At 40.6% G+C, this 19,190-nt stretch overlaps 1 protein-coding gene and 2 non-coding genes across 12 annotated transcripts in view; 2 read left to right on the forward strand and 1 right to left on the reverse strand.

Annotated features, from left to right (window-relative positions):
* LOC108099317 (tight junction protein ZO-1) overlaps positions 1–19,190 on the reverse strand; it is an 82,662-nt gene that overhangs the window by 32,289 nt on the left and 31,183 nt on the right. For 7 of the 10 annotated variants that reach the window (XM_017202729.2, XM_017202731.2, XM_017202728.2 and 4 more), the window contains exons 2-3: positions 16,453–16,528; positions 4,319–4,829 (exon numbers count right to left, since the gene is read on the reverse strand). In XM_017202729.2, the coding sequence (XP_017058218.1) occupies positions 4,319–4,829; positions 16,453–16,528 (587 nt within the window). Of the gene's footprint in view, positions 1–1,635; positions 2,651–4,318; positions 4,830–4,945; positions 5,529–16,452; positions 16,529–19,190 lie in introns of those variants that run through there. The other 3 variants (XM_017202732.2, XM_017202734.2, XM_017202733.2) reach the window with 3 other exon arrangements.
* Trnar-ucg lies at positions 1,426–1,498 on the forward strand. The gene has a single exon. It is a non-coding gene; the product is annotated as a tRNA-Arg (tRNA).
* On the forward strand, positions 2,485–2,557 carry Trnar-ucg. Its single transcript has one exon. It is a non-coding gene; the product is annotated as a tRNA-Arg (tRNA).

The raw sequence follows: 19,190 nt of genomic DNA on the forward strand, positions 1-19,190 counted from the left end.
AAAAGATGCCACATTGTGGAAAGGGCGACGAAGCCGTGTGTTTTATTCGATTTACGAGCCACTGCAGCCAAAGGGGAAGTCCCCAAGAGGGCCTTGCTTGAATTGCGATTGTATTCACTTTTTGTTTTTTCTGCATATGCCAGTCACACTGAATAAATTTCCTCCGGCCAAATGGATTTATCTGCCAGCATTTCGGCTTAAATTCCTTAACCCTTTCGACCCGCCTACTAAGCTAGAACTTAAAGAGATAAATGTATGCTCTTTTCATTTGGGCTTCCACTTGCAATTTATTTCATTTCATTCGAGTTCTAAATGGGTTCTTACACACGGCGGAAGTTGATTCACGGTCGGAGGAGAACTACACTGGGTTTGCATTTATTGGATAATTATACGGAATTTACTCAAATTTGTTTTATGCAGAGCCAATTAATTCTTCTGCTTTAAGTTGTCTACAAAATTTGAATTCTCAGAACTCATAATTCATTTATTTATTTTAATATCGATTTATTTACTTTATATTTGAGTCCACTGTTACGACCATAATCAACGAAACCAATTTTTCAAACTCAAGTGCTTCTCAGAGTCCGAACCTGGATTCGAAACAGAAGCGCATAAATTGTGCCCCAAGCGAACAAAGAATTAAGCCAAAAAAAAAAAAACTATATGTATATCCACTAATGACGATGGCGAAAACAAACCAAAAAAAAAGAAAAAAGAAAATCAAACCGAGAAAAAGACTGAATCGTCATGGAAGCCTGAGCAGCATCGGGTTAAAAATGCATAAACGGGCACAAAGGAAAAGGGCCTAAAAGAAGTAAAAGGAACCGCAGCCGAGCTTTGACTTTGAGGCTTTTTCAGAAATTGAAAGGCCAAAGTGAATATATTTTTGGGGCAGGTGTGTTTGAGGATGCCAAATTAGCAGCTACCTCCGTCTGACCAGCTCCTCCTCCTTCGCGACTCTTTCACCTCGTTTATTTCTTCATCCCATTTCCATTAAAGCCCCCAGCGAAATTTTGAACATCATTAATTTTAATTTTTGCGCAGACGCACCCCAGGGGCGGCAGGCTTCACTGCCTTCATTCTGGACACTGCAGACGCAGACAACCAGCCACGAGTGGTGAGTGATGAGTGATGATGACCTGGCGGAACGAGCCACATCACATTCGTAGAGCCGCCAATGTAATTAAGGTGGCCAAACGGAAAAAAGGTGCCACAGCGACAATTGAAAGTGTTGCAACGCCGGTTGACAAATTCGTGGGTTGCTCAAGAGTAATGCAATGTGCTGGTGATTGATTGCTTAGGTGGAAACATACATCTGGGTGGATAATTTCGAAATTTTAAATGAAAAACTCTCCTATTTGAACTTGGCTTTGCTAAGGCTCGGCTTTTATTATTATCAAGCCTATTTTAAAGGAATTTCCAACTGACCGTGTGGCCTAATGGATAAGGCGTCGGACTTCGGATCCGAAGATTGCAGGTTCGAGTCCTGTCACGGTCGTCAAAAGTTTTTTTTTACTTTATTGGAAGTTATTGGAGAACGGAAATAATCTACCCAATAATGGGTATTTAGTATAAAGAATATATTTCTTGACTGTTAAAATGTGGATATATATTTTTCAATCCTTATTCTCTCACCTTCTTGAAGCGTCTCCTTTGAGTTGAAGAATGCGTGGATGCAGTTTCGAGAAGATTACCGTTGGCATCCCCATCCCTTTTGCCCAGCGCCTGCAGAAGATCATCCACGTTGCGTATGTAAGGACGATCCCGGTCACGATTCGACTCCCTTTCCCTTTCGCCACCCCCTCCGCCGCCGCCTATGCAACTGGTAATGCTCCGATTGCCCACACTATTGCTGCGCGATCTGGACCGCGACTTCTGCTTGCCCAGCCAGTAAACCTGATTTGCCAAATTTATTTCGGCGGCTGCTGCGGCCTTTCTTCTGCCCAGTTGCTGTTGCTCCTGCACCTGCTGGTGCTGCTGGTGATGCTGCTGCTGCTGCTGCTCGCTGGCCAGATATTCCCCGGCTATGTGCACCTTGGGAGTGCTGACCAACTGCAGACCCGTGGCCCCAAACTGCTGGGGGAACTCGTGCAGCTCGAGGGGGTAGCGCGGATCCATGGGCTGGCCGGGTTGGCGGGGGTACATGTAGCCATCGCGCAGAAACATTTTACTGGTGGTATAAACCCTATCATTGATCTGGTACAGTCCATTCGCGCCGGGACCCTCGCCACCTCCAATAATTCCATTTCGCACATAGGCGGTCGGGCGATAGCGAACCAGCGGGTTGTACACATTCGATTTGGGGGGTTTCGTCTTGAAACTGCGGCGTCGAGTGCTGGGCTTCATAATTTCGCTTAATTTTCCGTTCGTTTATACTTTGCACCCCGATAACCTTTTTGTTTGCTTTTGAAATCCACCCCTGTGCTGTTGAATTGCCTGCGCACGTATCAAATGTTTTCGAGTTTAAGCCAGCTTGAACCAAGCGACCGTGTGGCCTAATGGATAAGGCGTCGGACTTCGGATCCGAAGATTGCAGGTTCGAGTCCTGTCACGGTCGACACCAAAGTAACTTTTTTTCTTTTTTATTTGTTCTCGGAAAACTAGTCGTATTATTTTTTATGCTACTAACTATTTGTGATGCGCGAAATTCAAGAAGGAAAACACAAAAATTTAATCAGAAGAGTTTAAATATACACACTTGAATGTTTTTACATAACTTCTACATGTAAAATAACGGCTCATTAAAAATGGGCAGTTTCGGTACTAGAAATATAAAATAAAAGGTAATAATTTGTTTTTTTTTTTAGAAAATGCCATATTTGTAATATTTACATGTATTTATTATTCTTTCATATATTTAAACTCTTTTTGCTTTTTAAGTTGTTTAGGTAAACAAATTTGATAGTCGCACATAAATATGCAATGATTTTCGTTGCATTTACTTTCACAGCCTTTTTAGTTTTCAGCGCACAAGAGTAGGCAACAATTTTGTTTCACCGCGCCTAAACGCTGCCACATAAAATGAAAACCTCACAGAAAATATTAAAATTATTCGATTTGAATGGTTTTACGCGACCAACACGTTCGCCACACAGCACGTTCGATTTTCCACTGCAATTGTTTGATTTTATTGCAACAACTTTTTCTGCTTTTCTGTTGTTTGCTGGAAGGCACGCACTGCCAATCCAATTAGTCGGGGTTCACCTTTCAAGCCGTTGTCTCTGCGCAAGGTAAATTGTTTTTCGAACCCAAAGTATTGACACAGTTTTCGAGCCACTTGTTTTGTTAGACACTTTCGTCTTCCTGAACTGTCACAGAGCACTGGGCTGTCATATAAGTAAGGCGGGGAACGAAGAGAGCTATGCTAATCCGTCTGCTCTGAGTTGGTTAATTAAAGACTGATTTGGCAAATAATTGTGGCTTAGCCATGCTCGACCCCAATTCGAACTTGTAAGCCAAAAGCATTGCGAAAACGCAAAGGGTCTGTGTTCAGTGTATTGAACTTTTGATAGTTCTATTGACGCCCCTTTTTACTGAATTAAGTTCAGCATGGAAAATGCGTTTTCAAGGTTAGTTCAAATGGGGTCAAATTGCGATTTAGGGATTTAAAGTTAAAAAAGCTTAAGTATCATATCAAAAGCTGATTTTAATTGATTGTTATCAATATCAGTACTGTGAAAACCTTAAAGAAATCAACAAAAAAATGGTATTTTTTCATGAATACATTAAACTGGTTCCCTTCTCTTTTATCACTTTCAACACTCCACTTAATTTAATAGCCCTTCTCAGTTTCAATCGGTCAACTTCCTATTCTTTCAACGTTATCGTCTCAGAGATTTGTCTTTCTTACACTTCCGCCTACGAATATCAGCTATTTTTTTCGTGGGTTTTTCTCGTTCGAAACGCGACGAGCTTCAAATACGAACTAAACTGAACAAAATCCATTGAATTTGAAGAGCCAACCAGACACACAAGCGTTTTTCCAACGGATAACGTTTCCAGCCAGAGAAGAACACAAAAACAAAAGCGATTGCGATAAAGCTGACTGACTGGTGGACTGAGCCCGAGTGAAATGAGACGAAATGAAGGGCTTAAGCCAAACAAATACACCCCCTAAAATGGCAAATTGTTCAAGGGGGCAGATGTTTAGGGGCAATAACCAAAAGATAACTATTTAAAATGCACACCTGCACGAAAAATGAAATACATAGGAACTCTTAAATCGCCTATGGTATGTAACTATATCTTTATAAGGAATCAAAAAAATATAATAACAATCCCCAGAAAAACTTATTTAAAAGTGGATGTATCTACTTACGAAAAACTCATCCTCGATGACGGGATCGGCGAGCATCTCGATGGCCTCCGTCATGGATCTGCAGGTGCGGTTCGTGTTCTTCTTCTTCTTGAGCTTCCTGCCCAGGGTGGCGGCATCGCTGAACCGATGGAGCAGCTTGTCCCGCTTCCGTACCGCCAGAGGACTGGTCGTTGAACTTGCGTGGCACAACAGCGATCCATAGCCATTCGTTGAGGAAATAGTTCCGGTGTTGGCATAGAAATTCTGCGGCTGATATTGCGCCGGAGCAGTCAGAGTGCTGTTCGAGTCGATCTTCTGGATGAGATTGTACTCCGATTGGGGATACTTGCTGGAGAGATGGGATACAGAGTCCGCTTTGGAGGTCAGCTGTGGTTTGGGTGGCGGCGGGGGTGGCTCCTTCATCAAGGCCACCCGCCGGGGAGCAGCTCGGGGTATCGTCGCCGAATGGGGGGAGGAGGTAACGTCGCCGCCATAACTGACAGCCCGACGATTGCGATCGTTTTCCTTTTCCCTGCAAGGATAAGAGAATAATGGTACCTTATTAGATGATGTTAACCAATCAAATGTAGAACTAAATTGATAGTTGAAAATATTCTTAAATAAATACATATTATATTATTTTCCCACCTATAACGCCTCCTCTGCATTGGCGGACTAAAGAAACAATTCGGCGATAGGGGCACAAAGTATCCCCACTGAGGATCCCGATCCGGACCCTCATGGTACATTCCCAACTGGGGAGTCATCTCCCTGGATCGACTGGATCTCAGAGTTGGCATAGAGACCCTCTGGGGACCAAAACTCCTGCTGCAGCGAAATTGGTTCCGATATATATGACGCTCCAGGGAAGAAGTTGTGGTCGTGGCATCCGATTCTAGGGTGCAGTCCGATCCTTGATCCTTGTTTTCCAGGGTGATATTGCTGCCCAGCTCCTCGTCATCATCATCCGTGGAACCCTCGGGCACCGTGTAGCAGGTGTATTCGAATTGCGACATCTCACAATCTCTTTTCTTTTGTTTTTATTTGTTTGACTTTTCGTTTGCACAAATTCAGTTCTTTGTCATTGTCTTCGCGAACTCCCACGATAAATGTTTCAATTATTTAATTAGTCCGCAACTTGTTGCTGCTTTATTTAAGTGCTTTACTTATATTTTCCCCTGACAAACGGTGAATGACAATTTCAGTTGGTCCGCCACTTAATTGCTCTGCTCGAGCTTGGCTCCGTCTAAAGTATTTTGGTGGCAAAAGAACATTAGACAGGCCGAGGCATTTATCATGTTCACCCTCTGGACACATCGTGCTTCCTGCCACAAAGAGGCAGCGGCTGTGTATGTCCAGTGGGCACAATTAAAAGTCGTTTTCGGCCTCCGTCGAAAAGCCGCCCTAATGAGGTGTTGAACGGAAGACGGCCATGTTTGGTCTAGTTAAGATATTTAACTTGGTCTTCGCATTTCACAGGCAATTTTCTCTTTAAAATCAGTGGGAAAACTTATGGAGCATTTTACAAAAGCAATTATTAATTCTTGAAAAAAAACACCACTTATTTGCTTTCCAAATTTTGTTTTACTTTTTTGCCGTACTCCATATAAAACGCCAGACAAACTGGCTCCACAATTGTAGCTTAAAAGTTCATTAACAATTTATGGGACGAAAAAGGAAAGTGTCAACAGTGAAATCCATCAACAATGCAATTAAAACGTCAAACAAGGAAGCGGCTGAGAGCCAGACTCCCCTTTAACCCGCAATTCCACTTCCTACACACAATAAAACTCCCCTTATTTGCCTGCCACACGCAGCTCTTGTTAAAGAGGCTCCACCATAATGATGATGCAAAAAGTGATCCCTGAGGGGGAAAAATGGGGGCTGCAGCTGTAGTAAATCTGCAGAGTTTGCAGACAGCGACAAGCCGGATATGAAGATTACAACGGATTCGGTTTGCCAATTCTGCAGTTGTTTATATTTATTTTATTGTTGCAATTACTTTCCTCTCTGCCTCATAGAACTGCATATTGGCCAAATTAAAAGTGATAAATGGCGAAATGGGGGAACAACCGGATAGGCGATCTAAAAAGATGCGAGATTTATGGTTGCTTAAAGCAAATGAGGCGCCAATGTTGTGAAAATGGATCCAGGTTTCCATCGTTTTAGTGTCAGTAAAATAAAGGAGAATCATTTTCATTTAGCTCTTCTTATTTTTATTCACTTGGTAAATTTTTTATGTATTTATTCACTTCATTATTTATTTATTTATAAAGATTTCACTCCATTTACATTGTTATCTTTGCAATTTTGTTTATAATAAGTACTTTCCCACAGACTTGCTCATCAATCATTCTATAAATACTTTGATTAGGTCAGCAAATTTCCCAGACATTTCAGACAATATGCCAATTTTTCCTGGGTATATGATTTAAAATTTTATTAACAAAACACGGACACACACGTTCTCTCAAAATTGTGGAATATAGACCGATTGGGAAGTTCAAATAAGTCGTATGCCTTTTTCAATGAGAACTTTTCAGTTCACGCCGCGGCTGTTCAAAGTAAATGTGCTGACCGCCGGCAATTTCCGAACTGATTTCGAGTAGAGCAACAGAAATTTCGTTGCCGCCGTGGGGCATCCATCAGCAACAAATACAACAACAACCCTCTCAGTTGGAAACATGCGCGACAGACTCGAAAATCGACGAAAACACTGGGAAAATCGGGAGAGAAAGATTTTCGAGGCGAAGGCGCCGAAGAGAGTGCGCCAAATAAGAACAAACATTGTGTTTGGCTAAATTGCTTAATATTTGGGGACCAAAATAAAAGCATCAACGAAAAGTAGCAGACAAAGGGAAAAGCAACAAGCCAGAAGAAACATTCGATTGGAAGAATTTTAAATACCCTTTTAGTCAAAATTTTATATAAAAGAATAAAACAATTTGGTTTTATTACCTTTCATTTAAACTTAATTTTTGATATTGATACAAACCAAAATAAATAACAAAGTGAACTTAAAGTGGCAATTCCCCATTAAAGGGTATATTAACTAACGATCTGATTCTAAGTGGAGACAATTCCCTGGATAACGAGGTGCAACACCCAAGTTCCCATATGTGCCTGTTTGTGTGAGTGTGTGTGTGAAATGTCATGCAAAATAAATGTCAGACGCTTAAAAATTAGTCCCTCTCTCTTTTTCTTTTTCTTCTCTTTCCTGTCCAAAGCGACATTAAATTGCCGTGACTCTTCAGAAAAACCAAAAAAAAGAAAAACTTAAACTGTTTCTGTTGTTATTGGTGTTATTAAAAATAAACATGGATGAAGTGTTGTTGCTGGGGTGCCGCCGCGAAGACGCAACATTTTCACTTGTCACGCATTTATTTTCCCATTTTCCATGTCGCAGCAAAATGTGTGTCATTTGGGGCAAGACGCCGTCTGCGGTTTTTATTGACATCTGTCCGACTCTTTTGGGCAATTGGCGTGATTAATAAAAGGGAGCAGTGCCCCCTATTCCATCCGGAGTTCTAGCAATTACACTTGTTAATTAAACTTGGGTGTGGATTAGCCCGCATTTCCAGTTTTCCCCGAGGGTGTGTGTGGCGGTGTATTGATAACAATTGCATGTCTGCCGCACAATTGCAATTAAATCAGTTCTAAAACGGGCGTGCTTGCTACATCGAACTTAAGTCCAATTGCCCGAGAGCGTTAAATTAACAATGCAGGCAGCAAACGGAGCCAAATGGAATGGAATCGATCGGTAAGTCGCTTTATATATACTTTTCTGTACGTATATATATATGTGCATGTGGGTTGCAAATGGCGCAGAATTAATTTAAGCACTGCAGGAGGGGTGGCAGAATCAGATCTTTAAGATAACCTAGCGGGAATTCGTGCTATTAATAAATGCAGCAAAGAGAGTTGCATAAATCACGGATAAATATTTTTGGGCCAAAAGCACACATAAATTTGTGGAAGAATAATTCAGAAAAATCATAGTGCTTGTTAGTAAATATTTGTATTTTCACAAATGTAAATCATACTACAATGTTTACTGAATTTAAATGTAATTATTGTCCCCTTCTAATCACAACATCTAAGCCACTTGACATCGTTTACCTTTCTCGACCCCAGACAACTTATGTCGGGCTGGAACTAAAAATGTGTATAATCGATTCGATTAGTGTCACTCGGGGGATTAATTGAATTAAACTGCACGTCTTGGTCGCAGTCGTTGTACTATGAAAGCTATGTTAAGTGTAATTACGATGCACAAGATGTCAAATGGTTTTAACCTCTTGGCGCGAAAAACAAAAAAGAAAGGAAAAATATACAGGCAAGTAATATGCGAGCAGAAAAGACAAAGAGAAATGTTAAAAAATATATACGTCCATGACTCAGATAGTGCGATTAAGTAGCGCTGACAGCTCGTATGATAGATACTGGCACGTGGTCGTAATTTAATTTCTGGCCGAGAAAAAGATAATTAATTATGAAAATGCGCTGGACATTTGTAATGTGGAGTACATGGATATCCAAACGGGTTTTATAGTCGAATTAGAGAGCTTAATACGAACTGGTTCTGCTTAAGAGAACATTCTATGCTTTTGAGTCCAAGGAAATGTGGTAATCTCCATTAAAACAAACATATTTCAAAGAGTTATAGACTATAACTCATCGTCAGCATAATTCATAAATCAGTTCCGATTGCCAGCGCTGGGAAATATGTTTCGAGCCAAATACCACAATCTTGAAAAGATTTAAAAACTTTAAAATAGCTCCGTTAAAATGTAGACAAAAGGTGGAGCAACACAAACATTGCCCTGCATTTGTCGCTATAAATAACAGCCACAACCGAAATAATAATCAGGGAAAACAAATATACTCATAAAACTTGGCAACCCTTTTAGCCAGCTGCTGTGTGAGAAAATAATTTAGGAGACAATGCGGCATCCGATCGGCGGAATAGTAAAAATAAATATTACAGCCAACACGAGCCAAAAAAACGTAAATTGAATTGAGTTTTTCCTCGCCGCCTTTAATTGCAGGTCATAAATCAGGGGGCACGACAGCTTAACTGGTTTTTTTTTGCCAAATGCAAAACGCGTCAAAATGTTTCGAAAATAAGCCAATAGCAGTGAAAAATGGAAACTCATTATTGGAGCTCCCCAGAAATTTGTTGCTTGATTATATTTGCTCTACCATTCACGCCGATCGACACGAAATCTCATCAATAAAAAAAAACTCTAAATGCTGGTATCGATTTCACATAATGAGTAAATTGTAAGGGCCATGCCTGCAGGGGGCCACCCACTTTAAAGGGGTTTTTGATGAAAGGCCTTCCTCGAGTGGAGGACCACCCGTCGATGACTTGGATCTGGTTCCGGTTTAACTGTAATTGAGCGCCTTAATGGAGCGACACTCTCACGCTCATGATATATGGGAAAGATGCTCTGGATAATTGAGGTAAGTGTGTGAAAACCCAAGTGGAAAATCGGTCAGACCCTACAGTAATTTCAAAGTAATTATAGATATTAAGAAAGCATAATTTATGCATATAATGCCAAGGAAGTCCTAATTAAATAAAGTGTATTTTAAGTATTGTTTTCGTATGCAAATTGATTTAATAATTTAAAGCACATGAAACTTGACATATATATTGTATCATAAAATTCATTTTAGTTTGTAAGTTCCCAAGAACAAGAAGAAAAATCGTTAAAAACACAATATTTGTTAATCATAATTTAAGCACATTAAGGCCACAGCAAAAACCCAAGGCTGTCTTTTTATTATTTCTAAACTGCACAAACAGTCAATCTCTTAAGTCAAACAAGTTTTAAATGTATTTTTGGTGTATGCATAATTTTTCATACTCACTTCGGTTATTTATTTTCTAATTTTGTTTGGGATTAACACATCACCTAAACGCTTTTAAACAATAATAAACAGGCATGAAAAAACAGGTAAGTAAAAAGTTTAAGGCAAGAACCCCAAAGCAGCCAAAACAACTTTGCTTTGAGAGGTGTTGAAAACATTGGTCACGCAAAGCCTTCAAAGTGATTGACACATGTTCGATTCCTGTAACAAATAATGGCCGCACCCAAAAAAAAAAAAGAAAAGAAATCACGAAAATTTGCTGAAAATTTAAGCAAATTATAGCCCCGAACAAAACATGAAACTAAATCAAAGCACACACAAAAAGGTTGCACTAATTTGCTCTGGGCCAATTTGCAAGCGAAAAATCAAACTACAATTGCCCGAATTTTGGGGTGTAGTTGGCAAGCTGCAATTGGCCAAGAGGATTGATTGAGTCATAAATTGGAGGAGAAGCAATCAATTTCTTATTGTCTACATCACGAACACAGCCAGCGGTCAAACCATAGATGCAAAACCAGTGGCCAGCTAAGTCGGCCTGCTATTACCATTTGTATCCATTAGCCCCGAGAAGAATCCTTTTGCCATTCAGCTCTATTTTTCTGTCGAAAGTTAATCAATCTTAAGACAATTAACCGTCGAGCGCTGCAGTCAAGACATCTATTAGGAAACGCAAGCCGAGCTCCGAAACTGAATCATGAACAGCTGGAGGGAAAGGGGTTTCTGGTTCGGATTTGGCCAGAAAGAAAGAGAGTTGGCTCGAAGGCGGGGGATCGGGATCTGCAGAGCCATCTGCGACGCGTGTTGCCAATTTATCTTCGAGCGAGTGACCCAGCTGGGGATTTGCTCGAGCATGACTCACTCGCCGGGGAGATAATCCTGTTTTTCTTCTTGTCCAAGCCCGACTTTCAGCCGACTGAAGGCGGAGTTCGCCGCTCTAATGGAGGCTGGCGATGTTTGACCAGCACTTAAAACTGGCTAACAAACTCTACCTCAGAATGAGTTAAGATTAGATTTGGTTAGGGATGTCTTGAAGAAATGGCTTGCCTTAGGAAAAAGTGTTTAAACAGTTCTAAACTCGGATGTTGGAGGTTACAAACAATTGCGTTGTGAAGTACTTCTAAAAACAACTGAATGCCTAGACTTAAATTACACAGCCATTAAACTGTCCCATCAATCCATTGTGATTATAATGTCCCGGATCAGCATTCAATATGCCTAGACCTATCCAGCGATAAAGAAAAGACCCTCGGCTGGCAATAATAAACCCATGCAGTAGTCAGTAGTCAATCGTTGACGGGTGCAAGGCATACAAATTTCGCCATAACTCACAAGACTCTCGGGAGACGCTTTTGTTTACGGCCTGTTAGCCCGGCTTTGTTTATAAACTGGTTCAAAATTTGCACGTCTTTGGCATATAAATTCAAGAAAATAACCGAAACTGCAAAAAGAAAAGGCTGCCAGTCCGAGTTGTTTATCTGTCGTTTTCAGCTGGCTGAAAGCTGACTGGCCAAGTCTGTCCACGAAGTCCACAAAGTCCTGTCCCCTCATATTGCTTTAACAGTTCCCCAACTCCAACTCCAAATTCCCCCCTTATCCTGGCCAGGATGATTGTCAGGCCAACGCCAACAGCTGTCGTGCAAGTTTGTTTCCATCTCGTAGAGCCCGAGAGTTCCCTCTTTGAATGTCTGGACTTAAGACTTTGGTTGGAGTCGAGTCGAGTTGAGGTCCCAGTTGGCCGATGAGCGCTGCTTGCATGCTAAGACCAGTGTTATATGGCCAAACAGTTTATAGTTATGTTTTATTGTTGTCTGACTTGCCCCCCGCTCGGCTAGATTGTGCCAAGCTCACGTTGGCTGCCTTCTCTGCTTCTCCTATGCTAATTTCACGTGTGGCCATCGCTCTCTGCATTTTAACTTTTACCCCCCTTCACTGCTTTAGTGGCGCCCAACGTGGCCCTAACGGTAATGCCACAAAAAAGTGGGAACTTCCTTCAAGGGGAAGGGACACAATTTGACTGAGCAATTGCACTGCGTTTTTCTTGCTCAGCTGCAATCTGCATAATCAGCGGCTATGAAAATCCGACCAGCAATTTATGTGTCAAGTGAGTTGAGGCCACAAAACATTTTAACAGCAAACCGCCCAAAAATATTAATAAATAAAGACTGCAGGGTGCGAAGAGGTATATATGTTATTTTAAAGCAATATTTATATGAAAACATTCTAAAAAATGTAATCAATTTAAATGAAAGAATACCAGATAAGCGGAATCTCATTAGAATTCTAATTAAAGTTGAATGCTACAGAAATGATCGAAATGATCCTCCTTTTTTAGTTAACCACTTCCTCGTATATTCATTTCAATTTCCATTAACAAGTTGAGAAACGTAACTCCAACACCGCCGAAAAGGCAGCTCCGCGGTCTCCACCTCTTAATTTACTTGTCTCTCAGACGGTTTTTGCATTTCAACTTGGCCAAGGCTCGTGCCACATGCCCCCGCAGGCCCTAAACGTATTTTTATTTAAGCTTTTTCTCTTTTATTGTTGTGAAAGCGTTTTGTGCCAAGGTGTGCATAGAATTGAAACAGAAAAAAAAAATAAAAAGATTTTGCAACTTCGACCTGTGCGCTGTGCCCGCTGTCTGTGTTCCAATAAAACTGCTGCATTTAATATCGGCTCATAATATTTGTAGGTGGTCTATGCCACAAAAATAAAAATCGAAAAAAAGGTTTAAAAAAAAAACGGGGCTCTGGCAAAACGCCCACAAATTGTGCAAGGCATACGGCTGCATTTAAACCATTTTCCATCATCCATTAAAAAGCCATAAAATATTTGGTCTCGGCTCTTTGATTGCATTTCAGGCGTTGCCGGATGATGTGATGCAATGGAAAATCCGATAAAGGATAAATGTTTAATTAGAGCGCTAAATGTGGCCTCCCCCTCCTCAACCACTTCTCCGAAACAATAACTTGATTGCCTTTTTTCACATATTAATTTATCATTATAAATAGATTTATTGTCTGTTCGGTTGCATGACAAAACAAAAGACTTAGGCGACAAACTCGTTTCTTTGTCTTTTCGTTAAGGAAAATATTTTTGTGTTTTACCGATTTGCATAGATTGCAATGGTATCTTGGTCGGAGATTTAGCTTTGATGGATCATTATTAAATGAAGTTCGTTTGAAAATCAACAAAATCTTAGATTTTGTTTAATTACATCGCTTTGTATCTTTGTGGAAAAGCAAGGCAATTAATGGTTATCTACTTTTATACTTGCTACTCATTTCGAATAAGTAAGTCCCCCAATTTGTTTTTGCGCTAAACTCTGCCCTTTACCCTCGACCCTTGAAAAGCTGTTTATAAGCCGTATTTATTGTTTCGTTTTCGATCTGCTGTTGTTGTTTCACTCGATGGGGCTCTGCCTTTGTTATGTTAAATCCAATTGGTGGCAACCTTTTGGTATTTAAACTTGACTTTAGCCAGCGGCAGCTAAAACAAACTTCTCCTTATAGCATTAAATGCTGGTTGCTTTTGTTGCTGTGTTTTATTTGTGCTCTTCGTTGTTATTGTTATTATAATCTGTTTGCTCGAAGTCTCCCATCAAGACGTCACGTAACAGTCGATCGGTCGGTCACTGGTTACACCTGTTTCAGCGCCGTCTTTTGGGGTTTTTCTTCGAGTAAAATCGTGTAATGATATGCCACCAGCAGGGTTTACGGTTACACGTTTTCCGACTCAACCGAAAGTTCATCAAACGCATTGGCATGCCACAAGTGGCAATTGGCTGCCCAAACTATAATCTGTCGAAGCAAGGAAAATCACGGAAAGCTCAATTGCATTTAATTTGAGGAAAACCCATATAACACTGCAGCCATCCTTTAAACTCCTCCTCCTTAAAAACCCAAATCGGCAATTAAAAACGACAAGTGAAAGTTTCCCTCTTGTGTGTTTATTTTTTGTTTTTTGCATAGGAAATTTCGTAATCAAATTTCGATTAAACTTGCTTCGATATTCGCACGTTTTTCAGTATTTCTTCTTTGTTTTTTGTATGCTAATTTAAATGCGTTTCGTTGGGGCGACAAATTGCCAGCTGGAATCGTGCGTTTGTTGAACTTCATTTGCATACGAGAGCTGAACCAGTTTTATGTTTTTGTTATGTTGTTGGCGATTTGGTGCGATGAAAAGGTCTTCGATTTATCCAGTGGAAAGTGAAACTTATCCCAAAAGAAAGTGTTGCCTCCCGCGCTTCTCCTCATCGCCTTATAAATATGCGATCACTTCGCCTCATTAAGTTGTAGGAGTTCGAAATGACTTGGCTGTTCGTTCAATTTGTTTACTTATCTAAATTCAAATGCATTTGATTAGTCGACGGAGATAATATTCTAATTATGGGTCAGAGTCACGCTAATGATGATGATTTAATTTATGGCTAAGTGGTCGCGATGACTTTTAACCTACGCCAAGGCGAATCATAATGGGAACACTGATGCGGATGGATAACATTTTTGGGTTTGGCCTGAAATTTGTTTACGGCTAAAGGAAATGTCACGCCTCCGCAAAAGGTGTAAATAAAGTTAACCTTTTTAATGCTGCAGCTTAAGTTTAATGCGAAACTAGTGAAAAGATTTCAACGATGGCTTATGTCAAATATTTTTTTAATATTTTTTTTTATTGAAGTAGTTTTACCTTTGTAGTTTTCTACCGGATTTAATTGATGGAATCAAAAGCTTGTATAACTTCTTACACGTTTTCGCCAAGCTTCATTCGTTATTGCAAAAACGTTTTTTACATTTTCTTTCGAGACCATTTTGTCGCTCCGATCTCGTTATGCTTTTCTCGTTTTTTTTTGTTTGCTCTTCCCAGGCAACAACTTCCACCTGAGTCTTCAATCTCGGAGTGAAATTGATATAGTATGGGAAGTTAATTAAGAAGAAGTCGTCGAAGAAGTGGAAGACATGGGAACTTGTTTCTGATATTGCATCAATTGGAAACCAGAAACCAAAAAAGTGCCGCACACAGACACATCACAAACTGGACAACGACAACGACTCAGGCTACCTGGCTGAATATCATAATTATTTGAAGTCATTAAACTTCAAGAAATCAAATCTCAACTACATATCAAAAGCTAACCAGCCAATGGCACAAGAAAAAACGCCGAAACAAGAAAATCCCGCAATCGATAAGGAAATTATGTATTAAACACATTGACGATTGGACAGGCCGCCACCGCCCGTAAAACAACATGATCTCGGGACAGTTAAAAAGACTGAAAAAAGTTAACAAGTTGCCACAGAGCGAACGAAGCATAAAAAAAAATAAAGAAAATCTCGCCACACCAACCGATTTTGGCGGCTGTTTAAGTGAATTAAACATTGCGCAACATTTAGGGGGATAAAAAAGTCTACTTCTGCAGAAACTTGCCCGTGTTCATTGGCCATATAAACGGTAACAACTTCGACGATCCGAATCTCTCTGACGTCCCCGCGATGTTGTTGCATTTGTGGTCGAGGAGCTGTCGCTCAATTGCAGTCCGCAAATGGCTTAAATGCGCGCTCATGACCGCAGGCAATAAAATAATTAAGACGAACACATAAAAACTCCGAGAAAAAATGGCTGCATAATTCACACTTTGAGCTTGTTTCAATGTTTGAACCAGCTCCAAAATGGGACGCGGTTTCAACTTAAGTGTAACGGGCTGTTTTCGGGTGGGAAATTGCAGATAAAGTAAAGGAATAATTAATAATTACCTTGCACACTAATTGATATTAATTTGTACATACGTTTAATATCATCTTTAGACATTCCCAAAAAATAATTTCAAAGAGCATATGTTCGATTCCCCAACTGAAATCATGAATGTTTCATCAAGCAATCGGCAAATTGTAGAGCAATCAAGCCAAAAAACGGTAATAACACCCGACTGTCGTCGCAGTGCTTTGTCAATTTTGAGGATTGGTCAACGTGTCGTATACACAATTTGCATAATCGGACGTAAACATTGCCTCAGCAACTACAGCAGCAGCCAAGGAAACTTTACCGCGGCGGCACACTGGGATTAGTAAACAATTATGGTTTTCGCGAAATTGCAACAAGTTAATTCTCCACCCAGCAATTGGCGGCGAATAAATTTAGTCGTAGGGCGTTAACCACACAGAAAACAGGAAAATTGCACAAGTTCAGGCCAAGATCTGGTAATTGTCCGCTCCATGGTAACTGACATGGTAATTCACTCTCCGCAAATAAATCGAGTTGAACCCGATGTTTTGGTGTCCACTTACTTGTCAATGTAATCGATCGTTTCGATTTCCTTTTGGATTTTTTCCACCTCGGGACTGTCCTCCAAATTGGCGGCATCTGAAAGAGGAAACAAATGCGGCATAATTAGTTTACACTTCAAATGTGGTAGAACGTTGCCGTTGCATAAATTATAGTAGCACACACAATTTATGAGTTGCATTCTCGGTAACATGGTAAACACATGTCACTTTCAACATGACCAACATAAATTATAATTAGCGTGGCAAAAAGTCGCAGCCAAAACAAGAACTCTAATGCAGGCAAATGGAAACCCAGACAAAACTCACGCACCGACTCAGAGTGGAAAGAAAAAGGTGTACGAATAATCCTGTTTAACCTTAGAGTCAGATGCTAAATATATATACCCAGTGTGCAGACATATAAATCGTTGTTCGTGGCATGATTTACGAGACAGCAGCCTCAGCTGAGCGATGCATATAGATCACTTCAAATGCCGGCCAAATGTCAATCAGCACTGAACACACATCGAGTGGTATAAAGAAATCGGATGGGGAATATATTATATGCTATAAGCTATAAAGACACCCCTGACAGACACTTTAATATCGGATACCCCGCCAAAGTGAGCGAGATCAAAGTGATAGCATTCATTTATGGCGCAGAGAATAATTATGAAACATACGCGACAAGGTAAATAAAACTGAGCAAATGGAATCGAAGAATAGGTACCCTAAACCATTATTATTCTATTTATTGCTTTCCACAATAGCATATCATTGTGTGTTCTATATACTCTTAAATATATTGAACTCCATTGGTTGTAATTAATTTTTAACTCGCTGAAACGGACTGTATTTGCCACACACTTAACCGGCGAGTTGTCCAAATCTAGGCAAGTCTTTTTCGGTCTTTGAATTCAGGGGAGCGTCACTCCGCGACAGACACTTCAAGTTCAATTGAAAAATGCGGCAAAAATAAGAAATGAGAATGGAGACCAACCGCATTGCCAGACAATGGCAACTGGCACACTCGCACTCCAATGTAAACAAACGGATTCGAATAGAGGCTAGGCTTGATCGCCACCAGCTGCTGCTTTTAGACAAGTTTCTGATTATTCTCGGCTCTCCACACATATATACATATAGAGTAGATATAGTAGATATGTATATATGTGACGGTTAAGCGACTGTGTCTCGATCGTGTCTGAAAAGACTAAAACTCCAACCGAGAACTCCAGACAAGTCAAGTCAGCTGAACTCGCAAAGCAAATTTCATGCATGCAAATTAGTTTTTGAACCTGTTGCAATTTGTTGTAACCCCCCTGGAAAATATGCTGTTCCCAGGCGGAATGCTAATTGGGGAGAACGGAAGCGGGGAGTCTGCAGGAAGGAACTAGTGAAAAATAGTTCACAAATTATAATAAGTCTCTGGCTACAAGTACAAGTACAAGTACAAGTCGAGAAGAAGCTCGGCTCACTCGTGCATATCCTAGAGACATGCGTGAGAAAATCATCGCAGAACTTCTCACGGCAGCAGCAACTGCAAATTTATGCAATGCCAGAAGCAGCAGAATGAAAATAGGGTCCAAACCCGAACACCAGGCTGCAACTCCTGATGGCCATCGCCCGATTTCGTACTTGTAAATTACTCCGACCAGATGAAGATGCTCCGCCGGGGGGAAATGTGTGGCAAACAATGTTGTCCATGTGACCGCAGGCTAGGTATTGGCACGTTTTTAGGTGGTTGCCCCGGCATTATGTTCTTAAATGTTACGATCGGAAAAAGTGTTGCAATTCAGCCGAGAGCGAAAGGGTTTGAAGGTTAAGTGAAGCGATTTGAGTTAGTCTTGTAGTGGATAGACTAAAAGTATTTGCTGTTCTTTGGAATACATCTATAGATAGCTTAACAAAAAGTAATTCCACTTAAATGGAAAACAACATGTTATGATGTGTTTAAAAAAAGAAATTATGCCTTAATAATTATGACCTTTTTTTAGGTAAATCTACAGTTAAGCTACAGTTAACTCGCCATAAATGGGTTAACATTTTGTTGGTAAGCACGCGAGAAAAACTCATTCTGCGGTTAGTCTGAGGTGTTAATAAAAACGAAACTTAAGCAAACAATGAACTCTGGCAAGCTTCAAAGTTGCCAGTAATTTCCCCGCAAAAAAAAGGTGACCAGAACTCCTGCCACAAATGAATGCAAATCAAACCGCAGAAGAACAGAGATTAATGCTAGAATATGGAAAGATGGTGAAATAAATAAGAGGCAGTAGCTGGAGAAGAGCCGAAAAGAACGAAAGATAAATGATGCGGCAGCGGGCAAAGCGGAAGCGGATATATCTTAGCCAAGTTACGGCAATTTGTGGTTTTAATAGCTCTTCGCTCTTCGGAGTCTAGACCCCATTCAGTTTCCCGGGTCTCCGACGGTTTTATGGGTTCTGTAATTGAGAAGCCAGAACATGGGACCCGACACCTCATGCCGGGTGACAAATTGCGGGGAGCGGCGGCGGAGAAGTCCTCCATTTCTCCACATAATCGCCAAACACTTTTCACATCTCCTGCAACGTGACGAATGTTGGCCGATAAAATATGCTAAGTATTTTTCAAAGCAGAAAGAGACAAATAGCGGAATGGTTGCGGTGCTTGCACAAACTACAAAACTACAAAAAAAGTGAAGAAGTTTACAATTACTGCAGGAGAAAAAATGTTTCCAATGACTAAATAAATCAGCGTGGGAAAGCGACTTACGGAAGGGA

Source organism: Drosophila ficusphila, unplaced genomic scaffold, assembly GCF_018152265.1.
Source record: "Drosophila ficusphila isolate 14025-0441.05 unplaced genomic scaffold, ASM1815226v1 contig_791, whole genome shotgun sequence".
Taxonomy (NCBI): domain Eukaryota; kingdom Metazoa; phylum Arthropoda; class Insecta; order Diptera; family Drosophilidae; genus Drosophila; species Drosophila ficusphila.